The following is a 14272-nucleotide window of genomic DNA, read 5'->3' as shown; positions in this document are numbered from 1 at the left end:
GACACAATCCCTTACTTCAGGGCTAGGAGGGATCAAGCCCAGAATGGCTTAGTTTGGAATTGGTACATTTAAGGACCTGTGATTCTTGGTCAATGGCAGCAACTGGGACTGCTGAGACTATTGTTGCTAAGTGATGTGGTCATTTGAATATACAAATCATGCTTTGTATCAGAAATTCTGACCCCAAATATGGTTGTAAATTGAGGACTCTCTATTTGACATGTTCTGATGCACTAATCAGTACATCTTTACATGTTTTATATTATATTTCAGAGGCATGTCATAATTGAATTGCACACCCTTTAATTTTGGTGGTGAAACAATCACTGCTCCCACACTGGCCAATCTTGATTTTGCTGTCACCTGCCTGGTATTTTGGCTTGCTGATATGAAAGTCCTCAGTCTCATGGAAGTTTGTATTTTCTTTACTTGAAAGGTAGTAAATTTAGTTTGGATTTGTCGTATTTGTCTTGCAATGATGCAGGTACCTACTACAAATATACCTTCTGCTATCTCTTCTGCTATGTAGTCTGCAGTAGTGACATGTTTTGTTGAACCTGCTGGGCTAAATTATTCAAGTTCTGGATTAACTGGTTGAATTGAGTAGCTGTTTTACATATATGTTGAAACAATGTCTTAACTGGGCAGTAGTTATTGTTCTGAATCCCAAATGTGTATGTGGCAGTATTCCTCTCACTGATGCAGAAGTGTAGAAAGGGAAATCAAGCTATTTATCAGACTCAAACTCAATAAAAGCAATCTAGGCACTTGGTGTAATATGATTAATTAAATTTTTTGATTTGTCAAACACCTGAAGACACTTGAATGCCCTCTGCCAAAATGAGGGTGCAGTCTTTCCTTATACCAGAGTTTAACCCTGGCACTCCTTTTTTCTATTTTTTCCTCTTCTTTGCTTGAATTTCTCATGCATAATGTGAGGTACTAGTACATTGTTGACATATTCTACATTCCTATCCTGGGAAATACTAGTTTCCAATGTACTGTGTTTTTTACATATGCAATTCACCAGAGTATTGTACAGATTGCATTTCAGCTTTTTCAAAGAGCTGGAAAAGTTTATAATACCACTTCATACAAATAATGCTGAGATCTTCTCATCCATTCAATCAGCCACGTGCTCTATAACAGCATGTCACATCCTGCTACTCATCCTGAACTGAAATAAATATTTTTCTTATGATTGCAAGATTATCAAATATACCCACAAAAATACAGCAGTTTTAAATGATTGTTAATAGATATATCATGTATGCCCATGCCTGCTCCATAGCACCTTTTCAGATTCAACTATGAAATGCACATCCCTAATATCTAAATATTTTATTCTTCCACTAGTTATTTAATCAGAAAAATATAGTCACTTATCTGCTTCAAATAAATTAAAGAGCAATTCTACCATATCACACCCCAACCCCACTTTAATGTTCTAGATAGCTATGCCAACTTAACAGTCACCCATTCCAACTCCTTCATCACCTTGGCTCTCTTCTTGCATAAAAGTGCCACAATGCTTAAATATCCAGCAGCAGCAGCATAACCAAGAGATGTTAAGCCACTTTCAGAAGAAGAATCAACGTTTGCTCCAAACTCCAACAACAAGGCCACCATCTCAGAGTAACCAAGGTGAGACTGGACACACAAAATTGGGGCATTGTTTAGCACTTCAGTCCTGTAATTGATATTGGCACCTCCCAAGATCAGCAGACGACTGACCTATGCAAAAAGAAACAGAGTAGTAATATATTAGAGCAATATTCTCCAGATTTCTAATACCTGAGAAAATTTGATTTTCTGAATTGAAAATTCAATGTTTTTGGTACCAACTCTCCCCAGAGTTGATGTTCAATTGGATAACAATTCTTTGGAAAACTAGAATGAGAAGAATAGAGATGAATATAATGAATGATTACTCACTATTATAGCTACAATGCTTTGAATAATTATCTATACATTTAATTTAATTCATTTGATTTAGGTGCCATCCAACTCCAAAGGGCACTGGGGCCTCACAATACAACAAAAGAAAAAATACAATATAATACATAGTGTATCTGGACATAAGTAAACTCAGAAGGGGCTTTAAACATCTTAGCCCAAGACTCCAGATTGTAGCCTGAGCTGTGCCTAATCACATGTTATACATGGAGAATGGGAGTCTAACGAAAAATTCTGTGGACTGTAGAAAGTCCTGAATAGGTTCTACCTAAGTCTGATCAATTTTAGCCTAAGATTATATTCTTCTCATCTTATGTGGAAAATTTACAAAAAGCCAAATAAAAGTTCAAAAAATATTCTCTCATTCTTTCTGCTCCTAGTTTAAGCTTTGCATAGGAAATTAATTAGGAAAAGTGAAACAATAACATGCACCAGTTACAGCTGCTCCAGAATGCAATTGTGCATAATCTCCATTGGTTGCCAATCTGCTTCCAGCCTAAAAGTTTAATAAAATTAATATATGACTAAATGATTCCCATTAGATTGATTTAGTCAGATTTTAGATAGAATTCTGTGCAGGTGTATAACTCATATGATGTGTATGAACTTAATAAATTTCAAGAACTGCTAGATCTTTATAAAGAAAGAGATAGAAAATGTTTTTAAAATATTACTGCTGGCAAAGAAAGAAAGGGACAAATAGTATTCTAGCCTTCTTGAATATATACATTCATGGGTTATCCTTCCCACTAAAATATCTTAGCCACAGATTTATTTTAAAAAAACCAAAACAATAATAGAAGGGGTGCAAGTGTAAAATTGATTATGTATGATAGGTACACATTGGGATAAAGAGTAAAAATTTAAAGAATCTGTGAAGATTTTTTAGAATTTTCATATATTATTTCTTAAAAATCCACACAAAAAGTTACAGAATGGACTTGGTTGAGAACAACTTTAGGATCAGGATGGAGAGAATATACCGACTTGTCCATTCTTGTTTGTTTTGCTTATTATTTGCATGCCTTCTAAAATTCTTGATGAATTGTAAAGAAATATTATTTTTTATCTCCTAACATTCTGAACTCCATTTGCTGTTAGAAAGGCAAGATATAAAATTAATACATGAATTAATAAAATTTTCTATTGCTGCAATATGCTCTACAAAGCTGTCCTTGAAACCACTTGGTAGCTTCAACTAGGTCAGAGTATAGTGGCATGGGCAGTGACAGATACACCTCAGTGTGTTCACATGACAGTCTTGCTTTGCAAATTGCATCAGTAGCCAGTTTGCTGCTGGGGGCAATCCAAGGTGCTGTTATGATGTATAAAGCCCTACATAACGTCTAATTACTTGAGGGACTATTTATATCCTGTAGAGTCTGCCCAGCTAGTTCAAAGCAACAGGGTTTGGCATGCTCTTGGTTCCCGCAATCAAACAATGTCACCTACTGAGACCCAGAAAGCATGACTTCTCTGTTACAGCATCTGCCTTCTAGAATGAAAATCACTCTGAAATTCAGGTAGGACAGTGTTCTGAAGTGTCTGCTTTTCCTCCCAGACCCTGAGCAAGGTGAGCTGCAGCCTCTTGCTGGGTGTGTAATATATACTTCTGTATTGATAGCTTGATTTGTCATTTCATTAAATGCTTTCTACATAGATTATATACTTTGTGATTTGTTGCTATACTATTAGCTGCCTAGAGTTTGTCTGGAGTTGTCTAAACCAAATGAATGAATGAACAGATAAAATACAACAACTTACATTAACTATATCAAACAAAGATATATTAAAACACTTGACAAAATGTCCTGAGAAGAAAGGAAACTGGATCTGATAATTTGGAGAAATACCTTCAAATATATGGAAATCATAATTTATCATACTGATAGATCTTGATAGAAATAAAGGGAAGAAAAAAATGGAAAAATAGTCCATTGGAATATGAAAATAAATCTTGCTAAATTTCTGTTACAAGTAATCCTTCACTTTGTAAAGTCTCTGAACAATTTGCTTAGCAACTATTCAAAGTTATGATGGTGCTGAAAAATGTTTAATCCTTATACTTATGACTGAGCCTCAAACTTACAACTGGAACTCCATGGAACCATGATCAAAATCTGAGTGCTTGGCAATCAGCATGCATTTATGTTGATTGTGGTGTCCCAGGGTCAGGTAACTGCCAGCTGACTTCAACAAAAAAAGTCAATGGGGAAGCTGAAGTTGCTTAATGACCATGTGATTCATTTAATAACTATAGCAAAAAAAGATCATAAAATCAGGCACAAACTCATTTAACAGTCACCCATCTTAGCAATGGAAGTTCTGACCCCAATTGTAGTTGTAAGTTGAGGACTACCTGTTTCTGAAACAAAAGTGAACCAGGTTGCCTGAAACAGGCCAAACAAGGATATTCTCTATTTTGCTCTGATGTAATGTCAAAAACCTATGCACAACTAAATGGAGATTTGTTTTCTGGATCAAGGCAAAACCAGAAGTGTTACCATCTGGCAGATGGTACAGGATAATAAAAACAAGGACAAATAGGCTGAAAAACAACTTCTATCCCAAGGCAGTAACTATATTGAATTCTACTTTATAGTGCAATGTTAATGAAATATCGAGTTTTCAATTCAGTTGTATAGAATATGCAGGATGTGTGTCTGTGTTTTATTTTTATAATTATAACGTACGCTGAAGATGGCATTTAATTTTGTTGTACAAGGTGCAATGACAATAATGTAAACTAAACTAAGTGGGAAGGATTGTTGTTTCCAATAGGAACATCTATCAAAACATTGGATTTGCTTAATGAAATGAGTAGAATAGATAACTTGTTCCACTCTGGAATGAGCAGAAGATATAGAGGACAATATGTTCCACAAAAGGACCCTACACTTAAAACGTTGTCTACCTAGCATGGTCTTGGTTTTAAAAAATAAATTATTGGTTTTTTTTCTAAGAGAGAGCATCTCTTGGCATTAATAGAGTTTTCATATCAAACCCAAGTTTATATTTAAACTCAAAGCTGCTGTTTTGACAAAATCACAAGAGGATTTGGTCTCTACCATCTGGAACTTAAAAGGCAATCTCCATTTCTAGTACCTTTATATTGGGTGTGTACAAATTGCGTAGAGAAGCTAGTGCCATGGAAAGACCTTCTGAGCTATAAGAAATCCAAAGCCCTTGAAGAATTGAGGAAGAAACACCAACTTTTTTACTAAGCCCCTGAAAAAGATAAACAGTATATAAACTCAAAACATTTATTTTCATTTGTAATTAAACCTCATGAACAATTTAATCTCATATCTACTAGCAGTAATTTAAAGTTAAAACTAAATAATTTCTTTAAGACATTGCAAAAATACTGTAATAGATGGAATATTTTAAATGCTATGCTCAAAGAAAAAAAAAGCCAGAGTACTAATGATCATTTCTATTGTCACTTAGTAATTTTTCTTATACCTCTCTAATCCTGAATCAGATATGAAAATAATCAGACTGGTGTGACTGTTTAGCATTAGATCATCTGTCACTGAAATTAGGATTCCTATAGACACATTTTTATGTCAGTTTTAATGCTTCCATTTTTTAAAGATCTTGGGCTTTACTAAAAGCCTATAAAATTATTTCTGATCTACAAATTATATTTCAACCATGGAAAAATACTTTAATGAGGATTTATCAATTATAACACATTTTTAGAAGAGGATCTCCAATTCCCAAGTCAAAAACAGATTATTTTCAAGACTCTTATGAATCTTGCTCACCAGATTCACAAGAGAGAGGTAAGATAAAAATAATCATTCATACTGTCCTTTAGTATATTTATCTACTGTTCCATTTTCTACATTTTGGATGAGAAAGATTTAATAATGAATGAAATTGTGTCAATCAAAGATTTAGAATTATTTTTTGCTGTGTCTGATAACAACAGAAAAAACATGCAGGAACATTGTTAACTTTCCTCTTTTCTTGTTAGATGGTTTTGGTAGTGAGCTAATCTGAGAATGGAAACTTGATCTTCCTTGTTAACTGACTAAACTACAATATACAACTCAGAAGGTAAACATTATTTATGCTTTATTATAACAGCAATACACACCAATACACAGATTCCAACAAAAATATGTTACCATTTTTTTCTGCTTACCTTAAAGATGTGTGCTTTGAGAATATGATGGCCCAATTCAATCGTCTGCTGCCTGTTGAGTTTTCCCTCTTGACGGGAAAACCAAAAGGCAAGTAAAGTATGACCACTCCTAGAGAGAGGGGGGGAGGGAGGGAGGGAGGAGGCAGAGAGGGAAGAGAGGGGAGAAGGAGAGAGAACAAACATAATGGGAAAAGGAACCCAAAGGTATAACTTCAACACATGTAATTAAATTTAACAGCAAGATCCTAGAAAAGTATTGATCTCATTTATACAATTTATTTATATGAGAAAGTTTTGCTATATACCATATTTTTAGGAGTATAAGACACACCCAAGTTTTGAAGAAGCAAATTTTTAAAAAAGTAGCTAGGTAGATAAGAGAGGGAGAGAAATACAGTAGGTAGGTAGGGAGAGAGTATATGTAAGTAGGTAGGTAGAGGGCTAGAGAGAGAGAAATAGAAATAGAAATATAGTAGATAGGTAGGGAGAGAGAGTAGGTAGGTACATAGATATGGGGGAGAAATACAGTAGATAAGTAGAGAGGGAGAAAGAGAGAGTAGGTAGGCAGGTAGATGTTTCCAGGTGTATTTATCCACGGGCTGGAGAAGGAAATCGTTGACAATTTGCAGCACCTAAGACTTTGTTTTTGCTGGCACAGCACTTGATCAATCTAATGCTCATCAATCGGTTAAAGAGCTTTCCAAAAGGGAGAAAAAAAGTTTTTGCAGGTTCTGCAAACCTCCCAAAAATGGCCTATTTTTTGCAAAAACAGGCCCATTTTTTTTTTAAAAAAAAGGCATGAATAGCCTTGGGGGATTTGCAGAGTGCTCCTGAGGAGACCAAAAATGAGCAAAAAATGGCCCATTTTTCACAAAAACAGGAGCATTTTTGTCAAAAAAAAAATTGCAGGCATAGCCTTATGGAGGCTTATAGAGTGTTGCTGGGGGAGCAAAAAACAGCTCGTTTTTTGCTCATTTCTGCCCTCCCCAGCCCCCAGGAGCTCTCTAAAAGCTTCCTAGAGGCTCTGGTGAAGGGAATGGGGCTTCGGGAGCCAAGAAATGTTGTATTCGGTGTATAAGACGCACCCAGATTTTCAACCTCTTTTTTGAGGGAAAAAGGTGTGTCTTATACTCCGAAAAATACGGTAAATTGAATTTCATTTAACTGAAATCAAATGCTATTCAACTTTTAATTTCATGAAAATTATCTCGTGTTAGACTGAATAAAATTACTGACATGTAAGTAGAGTTACATTTATAACATGAAAAATACATTTATCAAGTATGAGTTTTCAAATGTGATTTTCTTCTTGTAGAGCAGAATAATAATTTGTGTATATATACTTAATACTTAAATCCTATCAAAAGATTAATGAAGATTTTAGACCTTGCTACTAATGAATAGATTTTCACTTCTTTTGATTGATTATACTTCAGTGGTATTTCTCTCTCTGTATGTCTGTGCCTTCAAGTCAGCTGCTGACAAGTGCCTGAATAAGCCCTTGCAAGTTTTCTTCACAGCATTTTTGCAAATAGTTTGCTACTGCTTTCTTTCTAGGACTGAGAATGACTTGCCAGCTGGCAACATGCCTGAAGCAGGTCTAGAACTCACAGTCTCCTACTTAATAGCTGATTCCTTAACTACTACACCAAACGTATTCTCTTTTTCTCAGACATAAATTGAAAAAATGATAAGAATGGAGCAGGTAGCTTCTATGAAACAAATTGCTTTCACTCTCATGAGTATTTCATAAACCCCATAATACAATTTAAACCACTGGAATATTGATGTATATATGTGTTTCTATACTGATATCATATTAATATCACCATCCATCTCACAAAAACATTACTCTGGGCATAATATTAAAATAAACTTTCTTTTATAAGAATGACTAGAAAAATGCCAAAATATGATGTTATGGTTCAATTCATTTTTAGATAATGAATGATACTTTATTGGCTGATTGAAGATATATGTTTTTCATATTGTTAAGGTAAACTTTAATGGCCCCACAAAAGATAATCTGGAAGCAATTTATAAATAATTTCCAAAATTATTTACTATTTTTTGAATAATGAATTCTTGATGGAGATATAAATGTTGTTATGAACTTTCAATTGGATAGTTACCCTCCTCCAAAATGTATTAATAATCAAATTTGAATAATAATGCAAAATTATCTGCAATAATTTAAATTGAAAGATAATTGAGGGTACATCATGCTTTAAAAAGCTACGATAGTTTTGTATCCTAGGCTCCAGGAACTATTTTTTAGATTGGATCCTTATAAAAATGTCTTGTTTGTTTGTTCTGATACACAAATGAATCCTTGTTAATTTCATATAATGTTTTGGTTACATTAACAGTTCATCTGAAAGAATCTGAGTTAACTAGTGATATTTTTAAAATCACTTAAAATCTTTCTAATGATAATTTTTCTGGAAATAGACTTCCAGGGATGATTTATGGCAATCTAATTGTGTTTGAGGTGAGGAACCAGTGTCATAACTGGAGTATGGCTAGTGACTAGTGGTAGATGCCTGAAATCTTCCTCCAAATGAAGGCAAAAGTTGAAATAGACTCATTTAATCTCCAGACAGCCACACCTCATGAGTAAACTGCAAAAGCAGAGTTAGTGTATAAATTAAGAAAAAAGAATAAAAAGAAGATAATTTTGAAACTTGAAGCAGGCGTTCTGTATTAGCAGACAATGGAGTTATACAAACAGTAAAATTCTAACTTGTACATGACATGCACCTGAAAATGATAGATGATTATTTTAAATTTAAACATTTAAAAAAATTACCAAGGTCTACAGAGAAGCAAACACAGATGTGAAGTCTCTTAAACATAAAAAAGATTCAATCAGGAAAAATATCTGGATCAGATGAATTACCAGGTTCTTATTACACATACTTAAATAGACTTTTAGAATCTCTCCAAAATAAAATGAATTGTGTCTTACAGGGAGGTAACATGCAAGAGTATAGGTATCAAGTTTACATATATTAATGCAGGTTTACATTGAACCACAGATCAATATCATTACTGATCAATGATTATAATTATTTACAATAATTTTAACAGATAGATTGAAAATAATTTTACAAGAGCTTATTTATGAATTTTTACATTAAAGGGAATTAAGAGACCATGTCAGAATTATATATGACACAGAATATTTGGAACAGGTTAACAAAAAACAGGAAGCATTAATTTTTTTTAGATGCAAAGTCTTTGGCAATTTAAATTGACCTTAAATTGTCATTTTTGTTTAAAATTTTAGACGATATAAATTTTGGAGAGAATTTTATAAAATGGGTGAAACTGATGCATACACAGGGATAATAAATTATAGATAATGAAAATTTAACAAAACTTTGTGAGATACAAACAGGAACAAGACAAGGCTACCCATTATCTCGCACCCCTGCTCCCACTGTTTATTTTGTTTCTTGAAGTTTTGAATAGCAATATAAGGCAAGATGAGAGGATAATGATTGGAAAAAAGGATTAGACAAGTTCAAAGATTTGCAGACAATTTGGTATTGGAATATCCTTTAAACAGAATTGAAATATTAATGAGAAAATTAAAAGAATTTGGTGCACTAGCTGGTTTTAAGATAAATAAACAGACAAAAATATTAACAAAAATATAAAGACACAAGATCAAATAGAATTGATGAACAAAATGGGTTTCATGATTGAGAAAAAGGTAAATTTATTGGGTGTTAATTTGACAAATATGAACTTATGTAGTTTCAAACAAATAACTATGTTAAGACATAAAAAGAAATTAAAAGAGATATGTCAAGATGGGGAAAAATTACAATGATCATTGATGGAAAGAATTTCTGTGATTAAAATTTTATTTTTTGTTTCAGACAATACCGGTTTTGACAATTGAGATAAACAATGGAAGAAAGATATATCTAAATTTAGGTGCCTAGTAAAACAAAAAAACAGTGTTCCAAAGTGCTAGAGGAAGAAGCAGCTTAGGCCTACCTGATTTAAAATTGTACTTTGCAGATTGTTGTTTAATTTAGTTGAAAGAATGGTGGGACTGAGAAATTTTGGGTGGCATGGCTATTTGTGGTATTACAAAATCAAGCTTAGCATAATTTCAAAAATCAAGTTGTTAGATACGCCATCTAAATGTGGGACAGATATAAATTTAAGTTGTTTCCAAAAGTACCTTCATGGCGGTCACCATAAGAAGCATTTTATAGAAGAGAAATGATAACTAAGCAAAATTGCTGATTTATTAGAATTTTTCCAAAGAAACATTAACACGAAATCAAGAGGATTTGCTATCAGAAGAATTCATATGTCAATAATTTTCCTATGTACAATTATTAGAAAAATTTAACATGAGATGGAAGGATTTTTGGTTTTGAATATGGTAAGACAGAATTTGAAACAGAATTATTTATATAATTCTAAAAAGTATAAATTCCTCCTACAAATTGAAATAGAACATGAACAATTGAAATAATGTATGGTGAACTGGGTTAAAAACCTGGAGTATAATATACACTACAAATGGAATAATGGAACAATATGTGAATTGAAATTCACATTGTGTTTTAATTCTAAAGATAATTTTTTTATAAAATAGTTTATCATTGGTATTTCTCACTGGAAAAATACCCAAAATATTGAAAGGTACCTTTAAGATGCAAGGAACTAAAATCACACAAATAGCTGAATAGAATGGTATGTTTACTGCTTTTTGTCTAAAGCACTTACAGTCTAATACAATATTAATGCACTCATTAGAGAAACTACTATATAAGCACTGCAAGATTAGGGTTTCTGCTTTCTGCTGCTGGCTCCTCCTCAGTGATTCCAATTTTTTTTTTGGGGGGGGGGGCAAATTTTTATCTTACAAATTCTAAATGAAAAATTAGATAAACAGTTTGATGAATTAGCAAGAGTTTTAAATCTGTCTAAAGAAGATACCCAGATTCAGGCAACAGCAATTCAATCGGCCATGCAACTGGGAGGCTCATTAGAAAAGGCTGAAGGCGGCATTAACTCAGCTACAACAGATGATAGGATGGATGAGTGATGATCTAAACCTTCTTAAGGATGATGATGGAATTTGTGGAATAGATTTATGACATGCAACCAGAAGACAACAGTTAAAGAGATATTGTGTTCCAATTTATAGGAAAATTTACTAAACAACAAGTGCTGTGGAGATATTCTCTATGGGGACCTATGATTTGGGGGAGTGACATGCACTTGTTTGGAAAGATCGCAGTTATAATTTTAAGGAAAAGTACAGACGATAAACTGGAAGGAATTACTTTATATTAAAAATCAATTGATGCTATTCTATCCTCGAGAGATCAGAAACCATGGTTATAGTGGATTCATGGGAGATTAGAAGCTGTTAGTGGACTTTTTGTTAGTTAAATTCAATAACTTATTTTTAAGAGACGGCTTTGAAGCTTAGCTTTGTTGTTGGGATTACCTGTTTTTCTTTTTCTTTTACAATAGATTTGTCAAATTGCTTGATTAATTTTCATCTGTGATATTTTTTAGTGTTACATTATTGATTTAACAAAAATATATGTAGAATCTTATAAATTGTAGATTCATTTTGCAAAGGGAGGAATTATTATTGTTGAGATTTATTTATTGTTATTCAACAATGGGGGACTGTGTGTGTGTGTGTGTGTGTGTGTGTGTGTGTGTGTCTCAACTTTACCATGAAATTCTTGGTTGCCTATCTTGCCATAGAAGTTTCCATGTGGGGACTATCAATCTGAATAATAGCTATTTGGAATTAAGATAGATGATAGATAGATAGATAGATAGATAGATAGATAGATAGATGGATGGATGGATGGATGGATGGATGGATGGATGGATGGATGGATGGATGGATGGATGGATGGATAGAAAGAAAGATAGAAAGATAGATAGATTCCAAATAGCTATTATTCAGTTTGATAGTCCCACATGGAAATTTCTATGGCAAGCTAGGCGACCAAGAATTTCATGGTAAAGTTGAGACTACCTATTGATGAGGGGTTTTCCTTACCAGATTGTTAACACTGTCATTATCATCTCTATTTAAGGTAACAGAATTCATAATTAATTAATTTGTTGGCTATTACTATTTTTGTAAATTATTTTTTTCTGTATTTCTTTTGTAAAATAGCATTTAAAAATGCTTTATATCATCTTTAAATTTTATTGAGGAGATCCACATATAAACAAGCTAATGTAGTTTGGCTTTGATACCTTTCCCAAAAGCTCAAAGAAAACCCCTTTGAAATCTCAGAAGTAAGAGATGTCACCACAGCATATTATTCAACTCTTCTTTTTCCAATAGACCTATGCTTTGTAAAGGAATGAAGTTTGTCTTTCAGAATTATTTTACACTGAGGAAATCTTGCCATTTTGGCCCAAAGCCGTCCAATAAGACTCAAAACTGTTTGGAATCTAATACTGTGTCATGATATATCAAAATCAGGGAGAGAAATATCCTTTACAAAGATTATTTTATTTGACACATTTATAGGAAATATTAGCTTTCACAGAGTGTATTTTTATAAATTGCAACTCAAAACTGCATTCATTTTTTTAAAGTGCTTTCTTTCATTACAGAATTGGGTTAATTACTTACCTAGGATCACAAAGAAACTTGATCTTTTCTCCTTCATCTCTCCAAATCAACCATTCTCGAAATGAAGGATGTACAAACATTCGGGTCATATCTCTGCGTCTGATAAGAAACATAGAAAGATTTTCCATTCTTTGCTGAAAGTCCTCCCATTCTAAAGTACCTTCAATACTTCCAGCATTGATAGCCTGAAAAATATGCTCATCTGTCAAAGGATGTAGAGATGCCACTGCCACATTTAAAAGAGGCATTACCCGGTCAAAGGAAGACTGTGTTGGGAACTTCATATTGCACTGCAGTAGATATACTTCTGAAAGGGAGACAGGCACTACCTTATAACTGGAACTTTTTAACACCAAATAGCCCTTCTCAATTAGATCAAATGTGAGCTTAAGGTATAGGTATGATCCTTGACTCAGGGTTTTGAGATGAGAACTGAGTTTGCCAAAGGTTGTATTGTCCATTTTGCCATTAAGAGAGATGTTATTTTGTATTTCCGAGCTGCTCTGTATTCGGTGTAGTATATAAGCTTGGAGATCTTGATCTATAGCTTCATTTTCTTCCAGTCTATCCAGGAATATCCTATGGAAGGGCAATAACTTTATTATTTCCTAAAGGAGAGAGTGAGAAAAAAAATAACAAAGAACTTGAAGAAAGCTTACATAAAATATCTGATTGTATAAATACTAGCAATCTTTTACCTCCCAAGTAGCATCCCAAACCATATATACTGGATTTCTTATGCTTGGACCAAATCACTATTTTTTTTGTTTAATCTATTATTAGGCTGTTGCATTGAAAATAGTACAGAGTTCCTTCTACTGTCTTACAAACTAAGATATAAAACAGAACAAGGCATAAGAGGGAACAGGAAAAAGTACAATTTTTATTCATATTAAATGCGCAAGGATATGAGAAAATAACATTTTAAAAATTCTAAAATCCAATTGAAAGAATAAGGTGAGGACAATGGGTACATTTCCTACATGTTCATATTTTCTACTAGCTCTGTATTTATCTCTTGACTGCACAGCTATTTGAAAAAAAACATTTGTGAATAGAGCAAGCATCCAACAAATAAATATAATTGTATTTTTCATGATACTTGGAAATGAATGAGAAGACTAATGTCCAAAAGGGATCTTGTCTTTTTTTAACAAACCTGAATATGTTTACACTGCATCAAATGGTTTTTCTGAGAAACAGAATAATTTCAAGAGCAGTTTATAATGAAACACAGGAAGATCGGAAATCCAGCTATATGGATCAGTAGAATTTTATAGATTGCAGAAAAATTGAATTATAATAGTTATTTATCATGGGAAGGTCACATTTTAGCTTTGGATCTCATATGAATCTAAAAATGATCACATTACATTTACATTTGATTTCAAACAATGATAGCAGATGTCTATCTTCTTGTTTTTTCTAAGAGATCATCAAATTACACATAGTATCTCTTTTATCAGGATCATAATGTTATTTTTATATTTCACATACCTCCTGACCAAAGCACATACTTA

General features: G+C 33.1%; 1 protein-coding gene across 5 annotated transcripts in view; it reads right to left on the bottom strand.

Moving 5' to 3' along the window:
• Positions 1-14272, bottom strand: part of TANC2 (tetratricopeptide repeat, ankyrin repeat and coiled-coil containing 2) — a 325867-nt gene that overhangs the window by 53051 nt on the left and 258544 nt on the right. For all 5 annotated transcript variants that reach the window (XM_014062481.2, XM_087713296.1, XM_087713297.1 and 2 more), the window contains 4 exons: positions 12753-13360; positions 6110-6218; positions 5062-5184; positions 1498-1734 (listed from right to left, as the gene is read on the bottom strand). In XM_014062481.2, the coding sequence (XP_013917956.2) occupies positions 1498-1734; positions 5062-5184; positions 6110-6218; positions 12753-13360 (1077 nt within the window). The remainder of the gene's footprint in view (positions 1-1497; positions 1735-5061; positions 5185-6109; positions 6219-12752; positions 13361-14272) is intronic.

The sequence above is a fragment of the Thamnophis sirtalis genome, unplaced genomic scaffold (genome assembly GCF_051295495.1).
Source record: "Thamnophis sirtalis isolate CommonGarterSnake01/CBP01778 unplaced genomic scaffold, rThaSir2_p1.2 scaffold_4, whole genome shotgun sequence".
NCBI classification, from domain to species: domain Eukaryota; kingdom Metazoa; phylum Chordata; class Lepidosauria; order Squamata; family Natricidae; genus Thamnophis; species Thamnophis sirtalis.
This window is presented reverse-complemented; position numbering and strand designations above follow the sequence as displayed.